The 21035-nt window shown below is 38.2% G+C and overlaps 7 protein-coding genes and 1 non-coding gene across 8 annotated transcripts; 3 read left to right on the top strand and 5 right to left on the bottom strand.

The window, feature by feature from the left end:
• Window positions 1–93: 93 nt before the first annotated feature.
• DBP3 (RNA-dependent ATPase DBP3) lies at window positions 94–1668 on the bottom strand (the record flags this gene model as incomplete). The annotated part of the gene is made up of 1 exon (XM_037288883.1): window positions 94–1668. The coding sequence occupies one exon, from the start codon at window positions 1666–1668 to the stop codon at window positions 94–96; it is 1575 nt and encodes a 524-aa protein (XP_037144778.1).
• A 331-nt stretch (window positions 1669–1999) lies between these two features.
• HNM1 (Hnm1p) lies at window positions 2000–3661 on the bottom strand (the record flags this gene model as incomplete). The annotated part of the gene is made up of 1 exon (XM_037288882.1): window positions 2000–3661. One exon carries the CDS (start codon window positions 3659–3661, stop codon window positions 2000–2002), a length of 1662 nt encoding a protein of 553 aa, XP_037144777.1.
• Window positions 3662–5300: 1639 nt separating this feature from the next.
• Window positions 5301–5627, top strand: RSM27 (mitochondrial 37S ribosomal protein mS33; the record flags this gene model as incomplete). The annotated part of the gene is made up of 1 exon (XM_037288881.1): window positions 5301–5627. One exon carries the CDS (start codon window positions 5301–5303, stop codon window positions 5625–5627), a length of 327 nt encoding a protein of 108 aa, XP_037144776.1.
• Window positions 5628–5710: 83 nt separating this feature from the next.
• GPI1 (phosphatidylinositol N-acetylglucosaminyltransferase) lies at window positions 5711–7543 on the bottom strand (the record flags this gene model as incomplete). Its single annotated transcript, XM_037288880.1, has 1 exon — window positions 5711–7543. The coding sequence occupies one exon, from the start codon at window positions 7541–7543 to the stop codon at window positions 5711–5713; it is 1833 nt and encodes a 610-aa protein (XP_037144775.1).
• A 707-nt stretch (window positions 7544–8250) lies between these two features.
• CCH1 (calcium channel protein CCH1) lies at window positions 8251–14355 on the top strand (the record flags this gene model as incomplete). The annotated part of the gene is made up of 1 exon (XM_037288879.1): window positions 8251–14355. The coding sequence occupies one exon, from the start codon at window positions 8251–8253 to the stop codon at window positions 14353–14355; it is 6105 nt and encodes a 2034-aa protein (XP_037144774.1).
• A 142-nt stretch (window positions 14356–14497) lies between these two features.
• HG535_0E01300 (uncharacterized protein) lies at window positions 14498–15835 on the bottom strand (the record flags this gene model as incomplete). The annotated part of the gene is made up of 1 exon (XM_037288878.1): window positions 14498–15835. The coding sequence occupies one exon, from the start codon at window positions 15833–15835 to the stop codon at window positions 14498–14500; it is 1338 nt and encodes a 445-aa protein (XP_037144773.1).
• A 1002-nt stretch (window positions 15836–16837) lies between these two features.
• Window positions 16838–16908, bottom strand: HG535_0Etrna7G. Its single transcript has one exon. It is a non-coding gene; the product is annotated as a tRNA-Gly (tRNA).
• An 822-nt stretch (window positions 16909–17730) lies between these two features.
• On the top strand, window positions 17731–21000 carry CRM1 (exportin CRM1; the record flags this gene model as incomplete). Its single annotated transcript, XM_037288877.1, has 1 exon — window positions 17731–21000. One exon carries the CDS (start codon window positions 17731–17733, stop codon window positions 20998–21000), a length of 3270 nt encoding a protein of 1089 aa, XP_037144772.1.
• Window positions 21001–21035: the final 35 nt, after the last annotated feature.

The following is a 21035-nucleotide window of genomic DNA, read 5'->3' as shown; positions in this document are numbered from 1 at the left end:
GCCTCGAATAGTGGGTATATTTGCTCAGTAGCACCACTTGGCCGATGCTTGTTCTAATGTACAAACTATTTAAATTTTAAATAAACATTCTATCTAATCAAAAGTAATTTTTTTAGGCTTCTTTGTCATGTCAACGTCTTTAAAAAATGCACCGTAAGCACTGTGCTCTTTTTTCTTAGTATGAGTACCAAATTTCTTCAAGTCCTCAGGAACAGGTTGATTAGCTCCATTTAGAACATTGACCAAAGCACCAGCAAGATGCTTTTCTTGCTCGGTGAACAGAGTGTGGGCTGTACCTGTTTGACCAGCTCTGCCAGTTCTACCTATTCTGTGAACGTAATCTTCGACTGTTAGGGGAAAAGTTAGATTGATGACAGTTTTAACATTTGGAATATCCAAACCTCTTGCAGCAACATCGGTGGCCAGTAACAAGTTTGATTTCCCAGACTTGAATTCATTCAAAGCTTGAGTTCTTTGCTGTTGGGAAAGATCTCCATGAATAGCAGCGACGTCGTATCCGCGATATTTGAGATTCTTTTCAACACGAGCAGCTTCCTTCTTGTATAATGCAAAAATCAGAACCTTATCATTTTTCTTGGGACCCGATTGATATTTTTTAAGCAAATCTAAAAGCTTCTTCTCCTTCTGGAATTGATCTATAACTTCAACGATTTGAGTGATTCTTTTGTTAGCTGAAAGTTCATCCGTATTACCAATGGAAACTTTAACAGGTTCATTCATGAATGTATTTGCCAATTCACGAACTTCTTTTGGCCAAGTGGCCGTAAACATTAATGTCTGTCTGTTGGTGTTTGTTCCCCTGATGATATTTTTGATATCTTCTTCGAAACCTTTTTCAAGCATTCTATCTGCCTCGTCTAAGACTAAATATGAGACGTTTGACAAATCTACAGATCCTTCTTGCATTAGATCCAGTAATCTACCTGGAGTAGCAACAACAACGTGTGACTTTTTCAGTTGTTCTCTTTGTTCGTATTTTGGAACACCACCATAAACACAACAACAACCTAGATTTCCTTTATCAGTCAGAAGAATTAAATTATCGTACGTTTGGGATGCAAGCTCTCTGGTTGGCGAAATTACCAATACTTGCACACCCTTTGATTTAGTATTTTTCTTGATTAAATTATCAATCGCAGGAACACCGAAGGCAAATGTTTTTCCTGATCCTGTTTCAGCTACACCAATTACGTCCTTACCCTCGAGAAGATATGGCCATGATACGGATTGAATTGGTGTTGGTTTTGGAAATTTTGAAATCTCAGACTGAATTTTAGGATCTAAAGATATTTGATCAAAAGTCAAAACTGGTGGACAGCTGTTCTCCTTTGCATCTTCAATGGTAACTTCATTATCTTTGAAAAAAGTGTCAATATCTGATTGTGAAGCTTTTGGCAAAGCATTGTCTTCAGCAGACTTTACTTCAGAGTGAGACTCAGGTATAACCTCAGAATTTTCAGTAGTATGCTCATCAGTGCTACTCTTATTGTTTTTATGCTTTTTCTCCTTCTTTTCCTTCCTATGCTTTTTCTCTTTCTTATCCTTCTTGTCCCTCTTGTCCTTTTTATCCTTCTTATGTTTCTTCTGCTTTACGCTCACATCGTCCTCAGCCTTTCTCTTCTTTTCCTCAATGTCCTCCATCTTCATACTTAACAATATATCTATCAAAAGATTGCGAAATGGTGTGATATCTGTTGCTGTTTGGATCACTTAGTATTAACGAATTGTTTAATGTTGCACTGTTGTTTTTTTTTTCAAAAGTGCGATGAGCTAGAAAATTTTTTACTGTCAGCAGAGGCTTCAAGCGCCAGTAAGAACGAAAATAATAGTGTTTACAAAGTTGAAATTATGGTTTTGTTTTACAATTATACAAAGTACTTCCAGTCACACAAAATGAGGAATGGAATTGGTTTAGATATATATAAAGAGCAATATTTATTGCGCAAGCGATTCTTCAATTTCTGTCAAAATGCACTAGTTACTGGGTTTGCGTTTCTCCGGATTTTTCCAACCCTTGATTGATACTACTAACTTCGTAAGGATCTATAGTATTATGAAGAGTCTCCTCTTCTTCTTCTATTACAGCTGTGAATTCTTTACGGCCCTTAAATCTCCAATAGAGCAGTGCATAGGCAGTGTAGCCAACAATGACAACGGCCACATAATTCATGTTATCTTTCTCAGCTGGTAGAACTGCAGGAAAGGAAAAGAATACAATACAAAAGACTGACCAACCTAATAGAACAAAATTTGAAAGGTAACCGAACCAGCCCAACCAGAATGGACCGTGATTGATTTGACGCTTTTTCATCAAAAGACATATAACGGGGATGGAGTAGGATAACAGGAGGAATGCAATACATCCAGTAATCAAAGAATTGAAGGCAGTTGTTGATGCCAAATATAGTAAGCCGATCAAAGAAATCCATGCACACGACATCAAATGAGCATTTAAGGGAACACCAGCCTGAGGACTGATTTGAGACCATAAACGAGAAAGAGGTAAACCTTTATCTCTTGAAAATGACCAACAAAGTCTTGCTTGCCATGTGTGACAGGCGATGACACAACCAAAAGATGTGAAAAGCACCAAACATCCCAATACAATGGCTCCGGCCTTCGAATTCAACGCTTGATCATAAATCGCTAGAATCGGAGCACCCGTATTTGAGCTCATAACTGCATCTAAATCTCTGATAGAAAAGAACATTGCAATAACATAACAAAATGACGTAATGAAACCAATAGCAACGGTACCCATGATTGCAGTTGGAATCACCCTTTCCGGTTTTTCGACCTCAAATGCCATGTGTGTTGCGCAATCTAAGCATGAGAAAGACCAAGCAGGATTAATTAAACCTACAATAAAAGCGATACCACTCGATTTCCAACCTGTCTCGTTATAAAATGTTGCAAAAACAAACTTAGCGTCATTAAATTTACCACTTGAACAAGCTAACACAGTGACTGTGATGGTGAAAAAAGAAAACAATGAAATGTATAAGGAAGAGGAAGAAATGAGGGGCAGCGATTTACCATAACAATTGAAAAACATCAAGAAAAGATGTAAAAGCTCAAAACAAACGAATACATGCCATCTTCTTGGTGTAAAATCTGGATGAGTTAAAGCATACATTCCAACTAACTCCGTAGCAACAGATAGAGTTGTGGAAGCACTTGTGAAAACTGAGCCTGCATAAGCAAAAGACCCACACAGGTACGCTGCAAATCTCTTATGCTTTGGTGGTGCTAACTTCAATGACCACCAAAACTGACCGCCAGCATGTGGGTATGCAGACGACAGTTCACCCAATGATACACCGACACACACAGAAATCAAGGCAACAATAATGATACCGTAAACAATCATCATTGGACCACCAGACGATATACCAGTGACCATCGACACAGATATACCGAACCAGGAGTTGGTCAAGCCGAATCCCACTCCAAGGATGGACCATAATGAAAAATTCTTCCTCAAATGAACCTCACCATCCCTGGAATCAACGATGTCAGTACTTTTCTCCTGGGATTCGATCTCAGCATTGTTTATACGTGCATCTCTTTTGTGAACATCACTTTGAGAGTACGTGTCTAAGTCATAAGAAGACGTATGACCCTCGAAAGTAGAGCTCATACTGATATTCTCCCCACTTACTTCACTCAATTGGGACTATCTATGTCTTAGAGCATCCATTATATGAAATGTACCAGATCTTATAGAATCTGTCGGATTCCTTCATTTTCCCATTTTTACTGATAGCGCGCGCACTCTGCAAAATTTGCTGATCGTACTACGAACGTAGCATGTGAAAAATGAAGTTTCGAACTTTCAAACGCTAAAAAAACGTAATAATGTGGATTGGACAAAGTAAGGTGCCCTTTGACAAAACAGTATTTCCTTAGTTACTTTAAGGAAGTTTTGTTGATGGATTACACGCAACCCTCGACATCGAAAAGTGCCTTCTGTAAACAGGGACACATCCATTAATATCGTAATTCAATCCGCTAAAAGCACTCTTAATCCGTGAATCATAGCATGTTCCTGGGAAGGAAATTTAGTAACATATTCAAAAGGTTTTGTTATTGTTTTTTGTTCTCTCTCCTGATCTATCGAGCCTTCCTGAGCGTTCACGCCATTTAGGATATTTGACTTTCATTCAAGTTAACGGGTATACGAATTCCTGTGCCCTCGAGCAGACCTCTTCGGTCCACCCCGGACTTATGTCCACTAGCGTGCATCTTGACTAGAGGCAATGATTGGTGGCATGTTTTCGGGTGCCATGGCACAACGCTCCGCGACTCAGCAACTAAATATTCTGACCGAAGTCGTAGCTCTCTTGCCAAGATAGAAGTACCAAATAAACTGATTCCCGAGAGACATGAAAAAACATCTGCTCCGTTGGTGAAACCACCGTTCGATCCGTAGAAATGCAGCAAATTGTATCGCAAATAAGGAGTGCTCTCTGATAGCTGGGGTCAAAAGTGAGAACGTGAAAGGAACAGACAACAAGTAGAGGGAGCCTTGAAGGGATAAACAGTAGAGTCCAGCCTACTGTGCCGCACATAATACGTATTTTATCTCTGACGTCTTTCTTCCTAAAGGCTTTGAATTCCGCTCAATCTCCAGAAGTATTTCAATACTGCGGGCAAATTCTTCCGAAAGGGCTGGGCTATTCGAATTTTCTTCTTCAATGGATCGCACCTTTATACTTTCTGTAAAAAGCCTAGACGAGAGGTATATTGTCATGTGTGAGGGGCAAGGAATATAGCCGCCGTTGGTATACCATCACTTACACTAGTGAACGGTAGAAGCTTCAGAGAGAGGAAACCACCCGAAGACTTGTTTTGCATACGCTACCGGTTACAGCAATTATAGACCATTGTATTTTGTAAGTTCAACACTATCGAAGCACTTCTCAGGTAAAGAATCAACATATTGCCACTCGGTTCAACGACTAACTGCCAGAAACACCAAGAATCAACACATTTGAGCGCTACAGTGCATACTTGAATCTCCTAGTAAACATATTAGACAGTACATCTATGACTATTACGATATGGAAAGATCCTAAACCATATTCAAATTCCATCTTTCTTGATACTCACTTTAAACGTACTTGTTCTTCAATTCGATATCTAGTGGTATATACATGAAAATGATTGACAATTTGCCCAAAAGATGCGTCGATCAAGAAGCACAACGGAAGCGAGCGAAACGCTACAAGTTCGGTTACAAATAGCGCTCTAGAGAACTGTCGATTGTTTCCTCTATAATGACCGTTTCGAAAACCAGGCTTCTCAAGGTTGCAGAAGTTTCTGCCAAAATATTTGACCAGAACTTCAATCCTAACGGCATCAGAACGGGTTCTAAAATAATATCACAAAGGCTGAAGGGTTCGACTATAGCTGGTTATTATGGAGATCCCGATTTTCTGAAGTTCAAACATTTGAAAGCACTGTACCCTGGATTCCAGTTTTGCGATTTAGATGAAGAGTATAGATTAACAATGATTGAGGCAAGAAAACGTCGTGGTAAGGGTGCACCAAAGAAACTTAAAGAAGCAGGCGGTTCGGGAACCAAGAGTAAAAAAAGGAAGTAGTAAGACTCGCCTTTCGTGTATATAAACTGACAAAATTCTTGTTAGTGTCTGTAAGAAAGGTGAATGTAAATAAATTTGACTAATCAATCTTTCTTCTTTATATGAGGCGATAGCTTGTTCCGGAAGGTTCTTATGTCGATAGGTGTAGACGGTAGTGAGGAGTACAGTATTTGATATAACTTTCTTCTATGCGTAACAAAGGGAAGACCTAGGAATATTTGTCTTGATGTCTTCGAAGAAAAGTAGATATCCTTCATTTGTTCCATCAGCAACACAAATGGTTTGAACATTTCTGATATTTTAATTGGCTTGCTTTTCAAATCAAGCCTGCCGGGTCCCAACTCATTCATAGTGATACCACCGGGTATTCTTTTCGGATCCTTCAATCGCAGTAACAACGCAAACAATGGGAAATGATTTAATAATGCAATTATAGATTCCAGGAAAATTTCCACATCGATTGTCACCATTCTTAAAGTTGTGAAAAATAGGTAAAACATCAGTACGGTTGGCAGTAAAAATACTAGAATAATGAAAAAAATTGTACCCAGCAGTAACTGATCTAGTTTGAAGTAATTATGATCAATTCTGTTACGTAAAATATTGTTTTTTTTACCGCGAAATAAATGAAATAAACTTAGTAATATTACCAATTGCCAATGATATAGCTTGCTGCTAATGCGATGAAACGTGTAAATATGAAAAGTAAGAATGGCGAAATAATCAACAATTATTGATAATGCAAACGTTCCACCGAATACGCAACCCAGTTGTGAAACAACTCTGAGGAAACATTTCAGATTGTTAATCTCAATCATTGGACCAACAAATAGTACATTGGAAAATTCAATAACCCATAGGAACAATTCACTGAAGAATTTTGCTAATTCATGATTCAATTTTATGCCCAATGGATTATTCGATAGAGATATAGTTATCGCTTTTGGGAAGTGGTACAGCGAAAAACCTATTGCCCTATGCAAGTGCATGGAAATCTGATCAGCATGGTCGTATACCAAGGACCCAACTATCATTCCAAAGGAAATATCATTGAGAATAAGCCAGACGGTATTATAAAATCTGATGTAGTCTGGGTAATATTTGCAGGGTAGTTCCTCTTTCCATTGACTCGAGTCCTCTGATGAAAATTCAATCTTCGGTGGCGTCTTTCCTATTGAATGGTGTTCGTTTATTAACAAATACTGGACTGGAAAATAGCATATCTGCTGCGCCCTTAGATCTATCTGCTGCGCTAAAACAGATATGTTGACCAGCTGTGTATACCGCCAATTTAGGAAGGAGGAAACTGAATATGCAACTTTGACCATATTAACAACTAAATGTACAGTGAAGGTGGATACTATATTTCGCAGAGATGAACTTCTACATTTCTTCCTCATCATCGTTCCCAATCTGGCACTGACATTAACTGACTTAATATGTAGGCTATGATATCGTTTCACAAATGATTCGTGATGCGAATCGAATAAATTAAGAAGGCTTAAATTTCGTCTCAGTCTGTCATCATGAGATTGATATCTTGGATGGTTGCATAATTTTTCGAAGTTTTTATAATCTGCTTTTTTAACTGTCGTATTGGCAGCGTTTCCAAGCTGTGTCAAAGGTATTGGTTCCAAAGAAAAGAACTGTAGAACCTTCAAGTTCGGTACGTAAAATTCGATCGTGCAATAGTCGTTTGCCTCACCAAATTTCCAATTTGCCTCCCCTGAATTCTTAGTACCGATAATTGAATATGGAGCACTAAGTGCTTCTTTTTCGAGCAACCGTCTGGGTACTATATCCAACACAATATGGTCAGTGCTTTGAAGACAAATAGAGATGGCACACATATTGTCATCGTTAAGATGGAGCTCCTTGCTCTTCAAATGCTTTGGCCAGAATATGTAAACCACCATAGTGTCAGAACCTTGAGAGCCTTTTATCTGTCTTGATCAAGAAATCTGAACAATAGTCAAAACTCGCCAACTCATCTTTATTCGCGTAAGCGTTTCTGGTGTCTCTCTCTGACCATCACATATACGAGAAGGTACACTACTATAAAGAAAGTCAAACAAGTTTGTTGCAATAAAATAGTGCAGAATAATCACGTAGATATCTTTTGCAGTAATCGCGTGCTACTTAGTTGTTCTATGGAGAGCTGGACACATGCATGATAGGCTAGCTCGATTCGATGTTGACTAAATATAGATAAGGGCCTCAATAGCTTATAGCAACAGACAATCTTTAAATCGGAGTAATGCCATGTCTCTGAGTTGCATGTAGATACCCGCAACCCCGTCTCTTTATGGAGGAGCAATTACCCACATTACGGCCTCTCCTGCGGTTTGAGTTGTGGCTTGCGTAACTATATTGTCCGATCCAGCGATACCCGGTGATTCAACAAGTAATATTAGCGTTACATTTGAAAGCTTTCCAGACCTCAGTTGTTCTGCACCGCCTTGTTTCCTATTATTCGTTTATATGCTTTCGACTCCTAAAGGCGCATTGTTTTCAAAAGTGATCTGGAAGTTTATTTAGAAGATAATCTTTTAAAAGGATACTGATGCACTCGTAGAAGTGTTAGTGTACTAGTAGTAATTGACCGTCGGTCGTACTCAAGCCAATGGATACAGACAGTCGATTTTCAACTGATTTTTTTGAGCGCCAAGGGGACGTACCTTACCAGCAAGAACGGAATTCAACTTCTGAAACTGAGGAACATGTCACTTTTTCGCCTCCTGCAGTAAATATTGTCCCACCACCTATAGATACAACTGAATATGAATGGGAAAGGGTCAACAATCAGGATTCTTCAGTCGCTCCAAGTTCGGAGGCACAGAAGAACGAAACAGTAAGCGAGGAACGCAATGCCAATGAGAAAAGGCCTCCTTTTAAGAACATTTTGAGATCAAGGGGAAGAGGAGATAATAATAAAGCAGTCCCTAAACTAACTTTGACAACTGCTTTGCCTCATGACTCGGATGAAGGTAGTTCGTCGAGATTAATCGAACGCAGCCTTTCGCCTCTTTCCCGTACTAGGACAAGGGGGAGGGTACGAAGACAGAGTGTAGAGGATGGATCTGTATCTGGTGAAGATTCAGTGGATAGATCACTTATTTCAGCGAAAATTTTATCGTATGTCGGCGGCGATGATGTGAGTGAATTTCATGATATACAAAACGATCTCCAGAAAGGGCTTAGTGGAGAAGGCCTTTGGCTTCCACAATTAGATGGGAAGGCTATCAAGCCCACTTCACTCAAGGAGACAGAAGATGCTCTCCAAAATGCAGAAAATGATGCTTCTTTGGTAGATCGGTCGACGGAATTTCCAGAAAGTGCCTTTATCAGAGACCATTCCAACGCCAAATCTTTGGGGAGATCTCAAGCACGCAAAGATGAGAAAGAAAATATTGATGTAACAGTATCTTCGCAAGATGGTGAAAGTACCACAGAGTTATATCCACTCGATCATTTACGCCGAACACGAAGATTAAAGGGACCTTTAACCCTATATGGTAACTCTTTGGGACTGGTGTCCCCGAAAAACGCTTTAAGACTTAAATTGGCAGAGATGCTGCTATCCAAATATTACAAATATACTTTTTTTTTGCTTTTGAATGTCTTTATTGCGATCTTGGTATGCAGAAGTTATAACGTTGCCCAGACAACGTTCCTTTACAATTTTTCGGGATGGTCTGACTACTTAATCTTTGTTTTAAGTGTGTGCTTCTCACTGAACGATCTTATGAAAATAATTGCATTTGGATTTTGGGATGATTCTCAAATGTTTGCAGCATATGATAAAAGGTATTCTTCGCTAATCGAGCAATTAGGTATAGTTCGTTTTTTCAATTATGCTAAGACAAAGTATAATTTTACTATGCTGGATTACTTGTTACCGCTCAAGACAACTGATGAGGACCGAAAAAAACTCCTACGAGAAAGAGAAGAGGGCAAGATCACTTCGAGAAATATTAGCAAAGATTTCGATACCCCAAGAGCGTTCATGCGCTCTTCTTGGAACAGAATTGACTTCACTTCTTCGATATGTTTCTGGATAGGCCTCTTGATATCCATAAATGACTATGATGTTAAAAACGGGATCAGAATTTTCAAGGCTCTGGCTGTCCTCAGAATTTTGAGAATGTTAGACACTGATACAATGTTTCCATCTGTCTTCAGAAGTCTCAAGATTGCAATGCCTCAACTACTAAATGTTGGAACTATTTTAGTATACTTTTGGATACTGTTCGGTATTCTAGGAGTCCAGAGTTTTCGAGGGTCTTTGAGAAGAAGATGTGTTTGGTATAATCCGGATGATCCTTCTGACACATTTATAAATGACAGTCAATTTTGCGGCGGTTATCTTGATCCTTTGAACCTCGAACGGCAACCTTATGTTTTTGAAGATGGGAGTATTGGCCCTAATACAAAAGGTTTCTTGTGTCCGCAGTATTCTAAATGTGTCTCTGGTGAAAATCCTTACAATGGTCGCACAAGTTTTGACAATATTATATCTGCAATGGAAATGGTTTTTGTTGTGATGAGTGCCAACACGTTTACCGATATAATGAGTAAAACAATGAATACGGATTCAATGGCAGCATCTCTTTTTTTCATAGTTGCTACATTTGTATTGACAATCTGGCTAATGAATTTGTTAATTGCTGTCTTAGTTTCCTCCTTCGAATTGGCCAATGAACAATACAAAAAAAGTTCACTTCTACTCGATAATCGCAAAAAATACAGTAATATCATGACACGCCTAAGAAAAAGAGCTCATCATTATATTATAAGAAAGACAGAACAGAACGAGCCTCCCTTCTGGATCAAACGTTGTCAGAAACTCTATAGTGGTATTGAGTTTTTATTTGTCATTTTAATTACGGTAGACTTGATATTGCGATGCATGGTAAAATCTGATGGCTCCAGGTCATCCCTAGAATGGTTTTATACTGCTGATTTTTCCATTTCTGCGGCATTATTATTCGAATCGTTTTTAAGATTGTTTCTTTCCTGCACGAACATCTGGTGCTTCATAAAAAGATACGACTATGTTTTTGATCTTGTTGTTTCAATTGCAACATTCGTCATTAGCGGCAAACAGCTATTCAGCACTATGGGAAGAGCCTATTATTGGCTATCCTTTTTGCAGATTAGCCGCTTTTATCGAGTTGTTTTCACTTTCAAAGTTTCGTCTGCCCTATGGAGAAGAGTCCTAAGTAATTGGAGGCTTATTTGGGACCTCTCAAGCTTTTATTTCTTCTTCATTTTCCTTGTCTCCATCATTATGTCCATATCGTTCGAAGGAGTTGTGCCTGCACAGCAGCTATCTGAAGTAGGTTTTGGGATGTTTTCATTTTCAAACACTTTCTTATCACTCTTCGTCGTTGCGTCAACTGAAAACTGGACAAATGTCCTTTATGCGCTGCAGCAGTATTCACCTTCCGCTTCATCCGCCTTTTTTGCATCAGTTTTTACAATAATATGGTTTATCCTATCCAATTCAGTGATGATGAATATTTTCATCGCCGTAATTGCAGCCACGATGGACGTTGAGGAGCAGGATAAGCGACCCTTGCAAATACAGCATTATCTTAAGTATGTTTATCCACGCAAAATAAGAGAATATACAGAGGCGTCGTTGGCAGAGAGAATCCAAAGAACGATATTCAGAAAAAAGGTCAAGCATGATACAAAGGACTTCAAGCACTTTTTGATGAGAGGCTCCGCAATTATGAATATGGCTCAAAATTCATCTGAGTTGGCTGAACAACTTTCAAAGTCGAAACCGACAAAAAAGAAACCTCCGAAGCTGTTGACGTACCTGCTGAAGCTGGGGAAACGTTTTTCGTTTTGGCGAAAAATGGAGTTGAATGCCAACAATCCTTTTTACAAACATGCAGAAGTAGTTTTTACGGAAATGGAAGAAAATGACCAAAACACAATTGTTCTCCAGCTTGATGATCATGAAGAAGAAAAATTGGCTTATCTAAGAGACCATCCTTCTTTCAACTATTCATACTTTATTCTATCTCCACATCATTTGTTTCGTAAATTCTGTCAGCGACTGGTACCACCTAGCGTAGGAAAAAGAACCGATGGGGTTCGCTTCTTTGAAGATGATACCAACATGTATGATAATAGAATCCATTTTCATCTCATTGAGAGAGATATTTTTTTGCTTTTAATAACCTGTACTACCATCGCGTTAATAATCATCTCATGTTTATCGACTCCGTTATACAGAATGGAAAGAAATATGAAATCATGGGATTGGTCTACATCCTGGAATTGCGCAATGATTTGCATTTTTTCGATTGAATTTGTAGTCAAGACGGTAGCTGATGGGGTTGTTTATTCTCCAAATGCTTATTTAAGAAATCCTTGGAATGCCATAGACCTGTTTGTCCTAATATCTCTCTGGATCACTTTCTTTGCTTATTTGAGGAATGATGGGGGTCTTTCTAGACTATGCAGGGGTTTATCAGCTTTGAGAGCTTTGAGATTGTTAACTGTAAGTAACATGGCTCGAGAAACTTTTAAATTAGTTGTTTTTGATGGGGTGAAGAAAATTTTGGAAGCAGCATTTGTTTCGATGACTTTGCTATTCCCCTTTTCTGTTTGGGGCCTCGCTCTATTTCGTGGGCGTTTGGGAACGTGTAATGATGGAGATATGAATTTAGATCAATGTTATGGTGAATTTATTCAAACAGTTTTTCAATGGGATGTACTCATGCCAAGGACGTACGGGGAACCCTATCTGAATCTTAATTCATTTTCTAATACATTGAGGTCTCTTTATGAGGTCGTTTCTTTGGAAGGCTGGACTGATCTTTTGCAAAATCTCATGAGCTCAACTGGTATTGGTACAGCGGCATCTACTTTTGCGTCTCCTGGCAATGGAGTTTTTTTGATTCTCTTCAATTTCTTGAGCATGGTCTTCATTTTGAATCTTTTTGTTTCATTTATTATAAGCAACCATGGTAAAACAACGGGAACTGCATATCTCACAATTGAAGAAAAGTCCTGGTTTGAAGCCAAAAAACTTTTAAGTCAGGCAAAACCAAGGCGCGCCCCAGAGATGCAGCATATGTCAAGATTTAGACGATTCTTTTATTCATTGGCCTTCGAGAAAAAGAATTTTTATTACGTTTGTTTTCTCCAGTTTGTTCTATATATCCATATTGTGATGCTTTTGTGCAGGACATTTGATAAGCCAAATTCAAAAATAGTCTACGAGGACGTTTTTTTTATGTTCTCCTCCACTGTTTTTCTACTGCAAGAACTATTTTTATTATATGGCGAAACATTCCTCATTTACTTTTCTTCGAACTGGAAGATCTTACGGTTTTGTATTGTAGTGTCATGCTTCGTTCTTACTGCGGTTGGATTTAAGGTTAGAAATGATGCACTCACTTTCAATAATATTAAAGAGTTGTTTCATTTGATGATATTTTTGTTTATTATTCCTCAAAACAATACATTATCAGAGCTTCTCCAAACCGCTGCTGCAAGTTGGCCATCCATATTTTCTTTGACATATACATGGGGTATTTTGTTCCTGGTGTATGCGATTGCACTGAATCAAATTTTTGGGTTAACTAGGCTGGGTCCTAATACAGATAATAATATCAATTTTAGGACTGTTACAAAATCATTAATTGTTCTTTTCAAATGCAGTTTTGGAGAGGGATGGAACTACATTATGGCGGACCTAACAGTTCAGGAGCCTTTTTGCTTTATGTCGCCAGATGGTGGCTACGATGATTGCGGGTCCATGACATATGCATATTTTCTTTTAATGTCGTGGAATATACTTTCCATGTACATTTTTGTCAATATGTTCATCTCAGTTGTGATGAGCAATTTCAGTTATGTTTATCGTCGGGGTGCATCCAAATCACCAATAGACAGGAAACAGATATTAATTTTCGTTGATGCGTGGGCAAAATTTGATACCAACGGCCGAGGAAAGATTAATCCACCAGACTTACCAAGACTCATGCATTCCTTTGATGGGCCACTTTCATTCAAAATCTGGGAAGGAACGTTTACAATTCGCGAGTTGGTGAATAATTATATGGATGTGAATCCGGATGATCCATACGACGTAAAGGTAAACTTGGAAGGGTTTAATAAGCATCTTGATATGATCGACACAACACGTATCATCAAGAGAAGACTACAGTATATGAGATTTGTTCAGCAGGTTCGCTTTACAAACAATTTTCAGGATGCCATTCATTTTGGCAATCTTATTCAGTTGATACCTCTCTACACTACCTATGCTCCAAGTGATTGTATGGGCATTGATGAGTACGTTCGCAATTTGTACACTATTGGTAAAGTTGACAAATATTTGAAGAACGGACGAAACTACGACGTCCTTAATATGGTAGTGACAGCCTGGAAATACAGGCATAGACGTACAAAATCAAAGAAAGATGGAGATGATTTAATACAGCCACAGCAAGTTTCTATTATGGAACCAGTGAAGCCGGCAGCAGATTTTAGTGTTTTGAATACACCAGTAATGGATTATGGTGTCGACAATTTTATGTGGTCCCCAAGGCCTGGCTTTCGAACTAAGGAACAAGCCCAAGGTGCCACAAATGAACACCCTTTCGCTGATGAAAATGAAGACCCTTTTGCTGATGATGATAAAGACCCTTTTGCTGATGAAAATAAAGATCCTTTCGCTGATGAAAATGATAATGGAAATTGAAATGGAAATGAAAGGTAAAGTTCAACTTTCCCTTGTAATTTCTCTATATTACCTACAGAACTCTATTCCTTTGGATTGAATAATTATTTAATTTACAACATATTATAAGTCTTTGAGACACTATTGAATGTCAACGAATTTTTCATGGACTCTTGTGTAGCAAAATCTCATCAATCACATCTTCACCAACAGCTTGTGAATAATCTTCGTCTGACAAATTGGATTTTGGACCATGATAGTATTTCTTCTTGTAACACATGTAATAGACCCAAGATAACAACCAAATACCGGGACCAATTACACAAGCATAATTCATGGTTGCAGGTTCTAATCCATGCTGCATTGAGGGAAACATAACCAAGATAATAATAAAGACTTGATAGATAACTCCAATCCAGGCTATAACTGGCGACCAAAATTTTCCCAAATAGAATGGACCTGGTCTGAATACGTCTCTACCGCAAGTCAATCTTAGGAAAGTTGGGGTTGACCAAGCTAAATTATTACCAGCAACTGCCAAACTAAAAAGAGCAGATGCTGCGGGACCATCCAAACATAGTAAACCCAATGCCAATGAAGCTGCACATGCCGCGAATATAGCAACAAATGGAACAGAGTATTTTTTATTGACAATTTTGATATATTTGGAAAATGGCAACCCATCATCTCTTGCAAAGGCCCAAACCTGTCTTGAAATTGCAGTAACGATAGAAGCACCCATTAAATATTGACAGAAAGCAATCAATGCCATAAACGCAACAGCCCACCTCTTTCCTAATGCGTCGTAAATAATTTGAGCCATGACGATTTCATAATTAGTATCAAGTAGAGTTTCTAAATCTGGATTCATACAAGCGGCGAGAACAATGATAATCAACCATCCTAGAATCCAACAAACGGTGATGGAGCCAATGATACCTATTGGCACCGATTTCTTAGCATCCTTTGCTTCTTCAGATTGATGAACACACGAATCGAAAGAACCAATAGTCCAAACGGCAGGCATAAATCCCGCCAAACAGAATTGCCAACCATTATTCCAATCACTAAGATTTTCAAATGTACCAAAAATAAACTTGCCATCATTAAAGCCACCTCTGTTGACTTTTGATCCTATAGGTAACGCAATGAATAGCAAAACGATGATGAAAAGGTTACAAATAATGCTGAACGTTTGCAAACGTGCAATAGCCCCAGAAGCCATGCACGTCAAGAAAGCCATCGATACGACAGCTGCAGCAAAAATACCATAAGTCTTACCGTTAGTTACCTCAAAATTGCCGTCTTTGCTAATAACAACAGCAGCTAACACTTCTTCAGCGAAACCATAATCAATTGAGCAAACACCGGCTGCCAGTGCTAAGGAGTTTGAACAACCGATAACAAATGAAATAACCTCTTTGTAGCCCTTTGGAGCATAATGATATGTCCAATAGTACAACCCTCCAGCAGTTGGGATCGCGCTCGCGTTCTCCGCCATAGTAATACCAACTAATAGAATGAAAAAAGCTGCAATAAACTAACCCCAAACAAGAGAGACTGGTCCACCAGCGAGACCGCCTCCCATAACAGATGCAATGGATGGCAGCAGCCCCATAATTGAGAACGCAACTCCGAACACCTGCAACGTGGAGAATTGACGCTTTAATTCTGGCTTATAACCAATTTCAGCCAAAAGCTGATTATCTGTCACCGACGTAGCAGCATTGATATAGTTAACCTCACCAGCACCAGTTCTAGACCTCACCGAACGCAAGTTAGAAGCCATGCTACGCAGCTCATGCGCCGTACCTTCACCGGTAGACACCCTTGAGCTGCTCATCTCAATACGGTCCTTAGAGTCCTTAGCGTCATTTGTCATTTTTGCTTGTTATACAACTCTCGCTATACAACTCTTTGTTATACAACTGTGGATGTACATATAATAGACAGATGAAAAACTCTTTCCGTCCACACAAACCCCTTCCTTTTATACATTCAGTCCCCAAACTATAGTCGCTCTTTAAAGTTCTCCTCGAATAACCTTATCAATCCTTCCAGAGCGGCTCTTCCAATGCGCAAATGGATCTACGATCGAATCTACAAAATCCTATTTATCAACTATATCTAATCTTCTGTTCAAGGCGCATCGAGACACAAATTACTCCGGCACAACAAAAATAATCTTGTCATGTTATTATGCTGCCGAAAGCTGCCAGAAGCAGCCTGATGCCACTAAAACACAGCTACAACTACTTAACTGCAACAACTACTTGATTGTCACCTTGAATAACAAACAATACTGCCTGTACTAACGTTCCGCCATACTGGCAATGATATCCTTTTTGATATTCACCTTACTCTGGCTGGAATGAATGAATGAATGAATGCCTCTGTTTTGACGTTCCCGCCGGCGGGAGTGAATCTTTATTTTTCTGGGCAGATAGAAGACAGAAAAAAAGAAAAGGCGCATGGAAGCGAAAGTGGCTAGCATTTAAAAAAGTGCGCAAGCCCGGAATCGAACCGGGGGCCCAACGATGGCAACGTTGGATTTTACCACTAAACCACTTGCGCAACAAACTCGTTGTTTGAGGAGTCACCACGCTAGATCCAATGGCCTGGTATTGGTCATGTGCTGTTCACTTTTCACGTCAAAAATTATGCGCGGCTATTTACGAAAACTGATTCGATGTCGGTGGATGGACAAACAGCTTACTCAGTGCTGTTCGAGAGAGCTATTAGAGGACGTTAGGCTGTACTTGTGCATCTGAGTGCTTCAGTGTGTGGGCATATGCGCCGAGAGGTGTGTGGTGGAGGCAACTAGGGAGTTGTGTGCTGAGTATAGGTATCGCTCGTCCAAATTCCGGGGCCTATAGAAGGGTCTACCGTCTAGTGTGGCTTCGTGCAGCAATGATGCAGTAAACAGTAATGATACAGTAATAAAGGGCGGCTTGCAGGTGGAACGCCAACTGACGACGTGCTGGGACGCTGGGCGGCTTTAAACGAATATGGGGTCCAGGGGCGGCGTTACCCGGTCTGCTTGGAGCTTTTGTTAAGTTTCAAAGGGCAACGAAAAACGAAAAGAGATCGAAAAGAAACATATGGAAGGAACACTCACGTAATTTGTGTTTCGTTTTGTTGAACCCTTTCTGAATCAAGAAAAGACCATTTTTGGCTCGGCATTGAATAGTCTAAGAGTTGTGTAATCAACGACTTGATAGAGGAAACAGAGCTATCCTTGTGATTAGTTTGATTGTGCTACTTACTCACGCAAGTTCCTCCTGCTTACTTCCCGGCATAAAGCTTCAACCGTTTTTTTTCCTTTATTTGCTTCTTAACTTTTCTCTTTTGAGTGTTACAAAGTAAAGGTTTCGCAAGCTCACGCAGATTTCGGAAATGGAGTCTATTTTAGATTTCACTAAAGATCTCGATATTCAAATTTTGGATCAGGTTGTGGATACCTTTTTTAAAGGATCTGGCGCACAACAGAGACAGGCCCAAGAAATCTTGACCAAATTTAAAGAACACCCAGACTCATGGCAGCGCGCAGATCAGATTTTGCAGTTTTCTAATAATCCTCAGACAAAATTCATTGGTCTCTCAATCCTGGATAAGTTGATCACGACGAAATGGAAACTTCTGCCAAATGAACAAAGAGTTGGTATTAGAAATTTCATCGTTGGTATGATTATAACCATGTGTCAAGATGATTCATTATTCCATTCACAAAAAAATCTGATTAATAAATCTGATTTAACATTAGTTCAAATTTTAAAGCAGGAATGGCCTCAAAATTGGCCAGATTTTATTCCTGAGTTAATTGGTAGTTCAAATTCATCGGTTAATGTTTGTGAAAATAATATGATTATTTTAAAACTTTTATCTGAAGAAGTTTTTGATTTCTCCGCGGAACAATTAACCCAAGCAAAATCGTTGCATTTAAAGACATCAATGTCGAAAGAATTTGAGCAGATTTTTAAACTCTGTTATCAAGTTCTTGAACAAGGTTCATCAAGCTCTTTGATAGTTTCAGCTTTGGAATCTTTATTAAGATATTTACATTGGATTCCATATCGTTATATCTATGAAAGTAATATTTTGGAATTATTGAGTACAAAATTTTTAATGTCACCAAATTTTAGAGCAATCACACTTAAATGTTTAACAGAAGTCTCAAATTTAGAGATACCGGCAGATAATGCGAACATAAAAACACAAACTATTATTTTTTTCCAGAATAGTTTACAGCAAATTGCAACAAATGTTATTCCAGTAACATCTGATTTGAAAGCAACCTATGCAACAGCAAGCGGTAATGACCAATCATTTTTGCAAGATTTTGCAATGTTTTTAACAACTTATCTAGCTCGTCATAGAGCCTTGCTGGAAGAGCTATCGGCAACTGATGAAACAATAAAGGAATTGTTAATTAATGCTCACCAATATTTAATTCAACTATCAAAAATTGATGAAAGGGAATTATTCAAGACTACTCTAGATTACTGGCATAACTTAGTTGCAGATTTGTTTTATGAAGTTCAACAATTACCTCATAATGAAATGAATCCTTTAATGCAATTAACTGTTGGATCGACCTCCATCACAACAAGTAGTGGCGCGTTAAATCCTGAAATTTTAAAAAGATTCCCATTGAAGAAACACATTTACGACGATATCTGTTCTCAATTAAGATGGGTTATTATTGAAAATATGGTTAGACCGGAAGAAGTTTTAATTGTTGAAAATGATGAAGGCGAAATTGTAAGAGAATTCGTCAAAGAATCAGATACCATTCAACTATATAAATCTGAAAGAGAAGTATTAGTCTATTTGACCCATTTAGATGTTATTGACACTGAAGAAATTATGATCAGTAAGTTAGCAAGACAAATTGATGGATCAGAGTGGTCATGGCATAATATCAATACCTTATGTTGGGCAATTGGCTCAATATCTGGTACAATGAGCGAAGAAACAGAAAAAAGATTTGTTGTTACTGTTATAAAGGATTTGCTAGCTCTAACTGAAAAGAAAAGGGGTAAAGATAATAAAGCAGTTGTTGCATCAAATATAATGTACGTTGTAGGTCAATATCCAAGGTTTTTGAAAGCTCATTGGAATTTCCTAAGAACTGTTGTCTTGAAACTATTTGAATTTATGCATGAAACTCATGAAGGTGTTCAAGATATGGCTTGTGATACATTTATCAAAATTGTTCAAAAATGTAAATATCACTTTGTCATTCAGCAACCAAGAGAATCGGAACCATTCATCCAAACAATAATAAGAGATATTCAAGAAACAACTGCTGATTTGCAACCACAACAGGTTCATACTTTTTATAGAGCTTGTGGTTTGATCGTTGGTGAAGAAAGGAATTCAGCTGAAAGAGATAGGTTATTGAGTGATCTAATGCAACTACCTAATATGGCATGGGATGCAATCGTTGAACAATCTTCAGCTAATCCTGATCTCTTGTTGGATTCTGAAACTGTTAAAATTATTGCAAATATTATAAAGACAAATGTGGCCGTTTGCACATCAATGGGAGCGGAGTTCTATTCACAATTAGGTCATATTTATTACAATATGCTTCAACTTTATAGAGCAGTTTCATCAATGATATCTGTTCAAGTTGCAAATGATGGACTAATTGCAACAAAGACACCAAAAGTTCGTGGTTTAAGAACAATAAAGAAAGAGATTTTGAAATTGATTGAAATTTATATCTCAAAATCAAAAAATTTAGATGAAGTTGTCAAGGTATTGGTGGAACCATTATTAAATGCTGTTTTGGAAGACTATATGAATAACGTACCCGATGCAAGAGATGCAGAAGTTTTGAACTGCATGACAACAGTTGTGCACAAAGTAGGTCATATGATTCCACAAGGTGTTATCTTGATTTTACAAAGTGTTTTTGAATGCACCTTGAATATGATCAATAAAGATTTTACGGAATATCCAGAGCATAGAATTGAATTTTACAAATTGTTAAAGGCAATTAATGAAAAATCTTTCAATGCATTATTGGAATTACCACCAGCTGCCTTTAAATTATTTGTGGATTCCATATGTTGGGCTTTTAAACACAATAATAGAGATGTTGAAGTCAATGGTCTACAAATAGCATTAGATCTTTTCAAAAATATCGATAAATTAAATGGTACACCATTTGCTGCCGCATTTTATGAAAATTTCTATTTCACTTTTGTTAGTGAAACCTTTTATGTTTTAACCGATTCTGACCATAAATCTGGATTTTCCAAACAGTCATTATTATTGATGAAATTGATTTCGATTGTTGAAGATAGTAAAATTGGCGTACCGCTTTACTCTCAAAGTGAAGCACCAGAGGGTACTTCCAATCAACTTTATCTAAATGAATATTTGGCGAACATGTTAGGAAATGCTTTCCCACATTTGACAAGAAAACAAATCGTTAATTTCTTAGCTGCATTAACTAAACAATATAACGATCCCATAAATTTCAATGGTACTCTAAGAGATTTCTTGGTCCAGATTAAAGAATTCGGTGGTGATGCAACAGATTACTTGTTCACAGAAGATAAGGAGAAAGCTGTTATAGAACAGCATAAGGTAGAAAGAGAGAAAGCTGCAAAGATTGGTGGCTTATTAAAGCCATCAGAACTCGATGATGACTGAAAAAAGCCAAAAAAAAAATTGTATAGTTATATATT

This window comes from Zygotorulaspora mrakii, chromosome 5 (genome assembly GCF_013402915.1).
Source record: "Zygotorulaspora mrakii chromosome 5, complete sequence".
NCBI lineage: Eukaryota > Fungi > Ascomycota > Saccharomycetes > Saccharomycetales > Saccharomycetaceae > Zygotorulaspora > Zygotorulaspora mrakii.
This window is presented reverse-complemented; position numbering and strand designations above follow the sequence as displayed.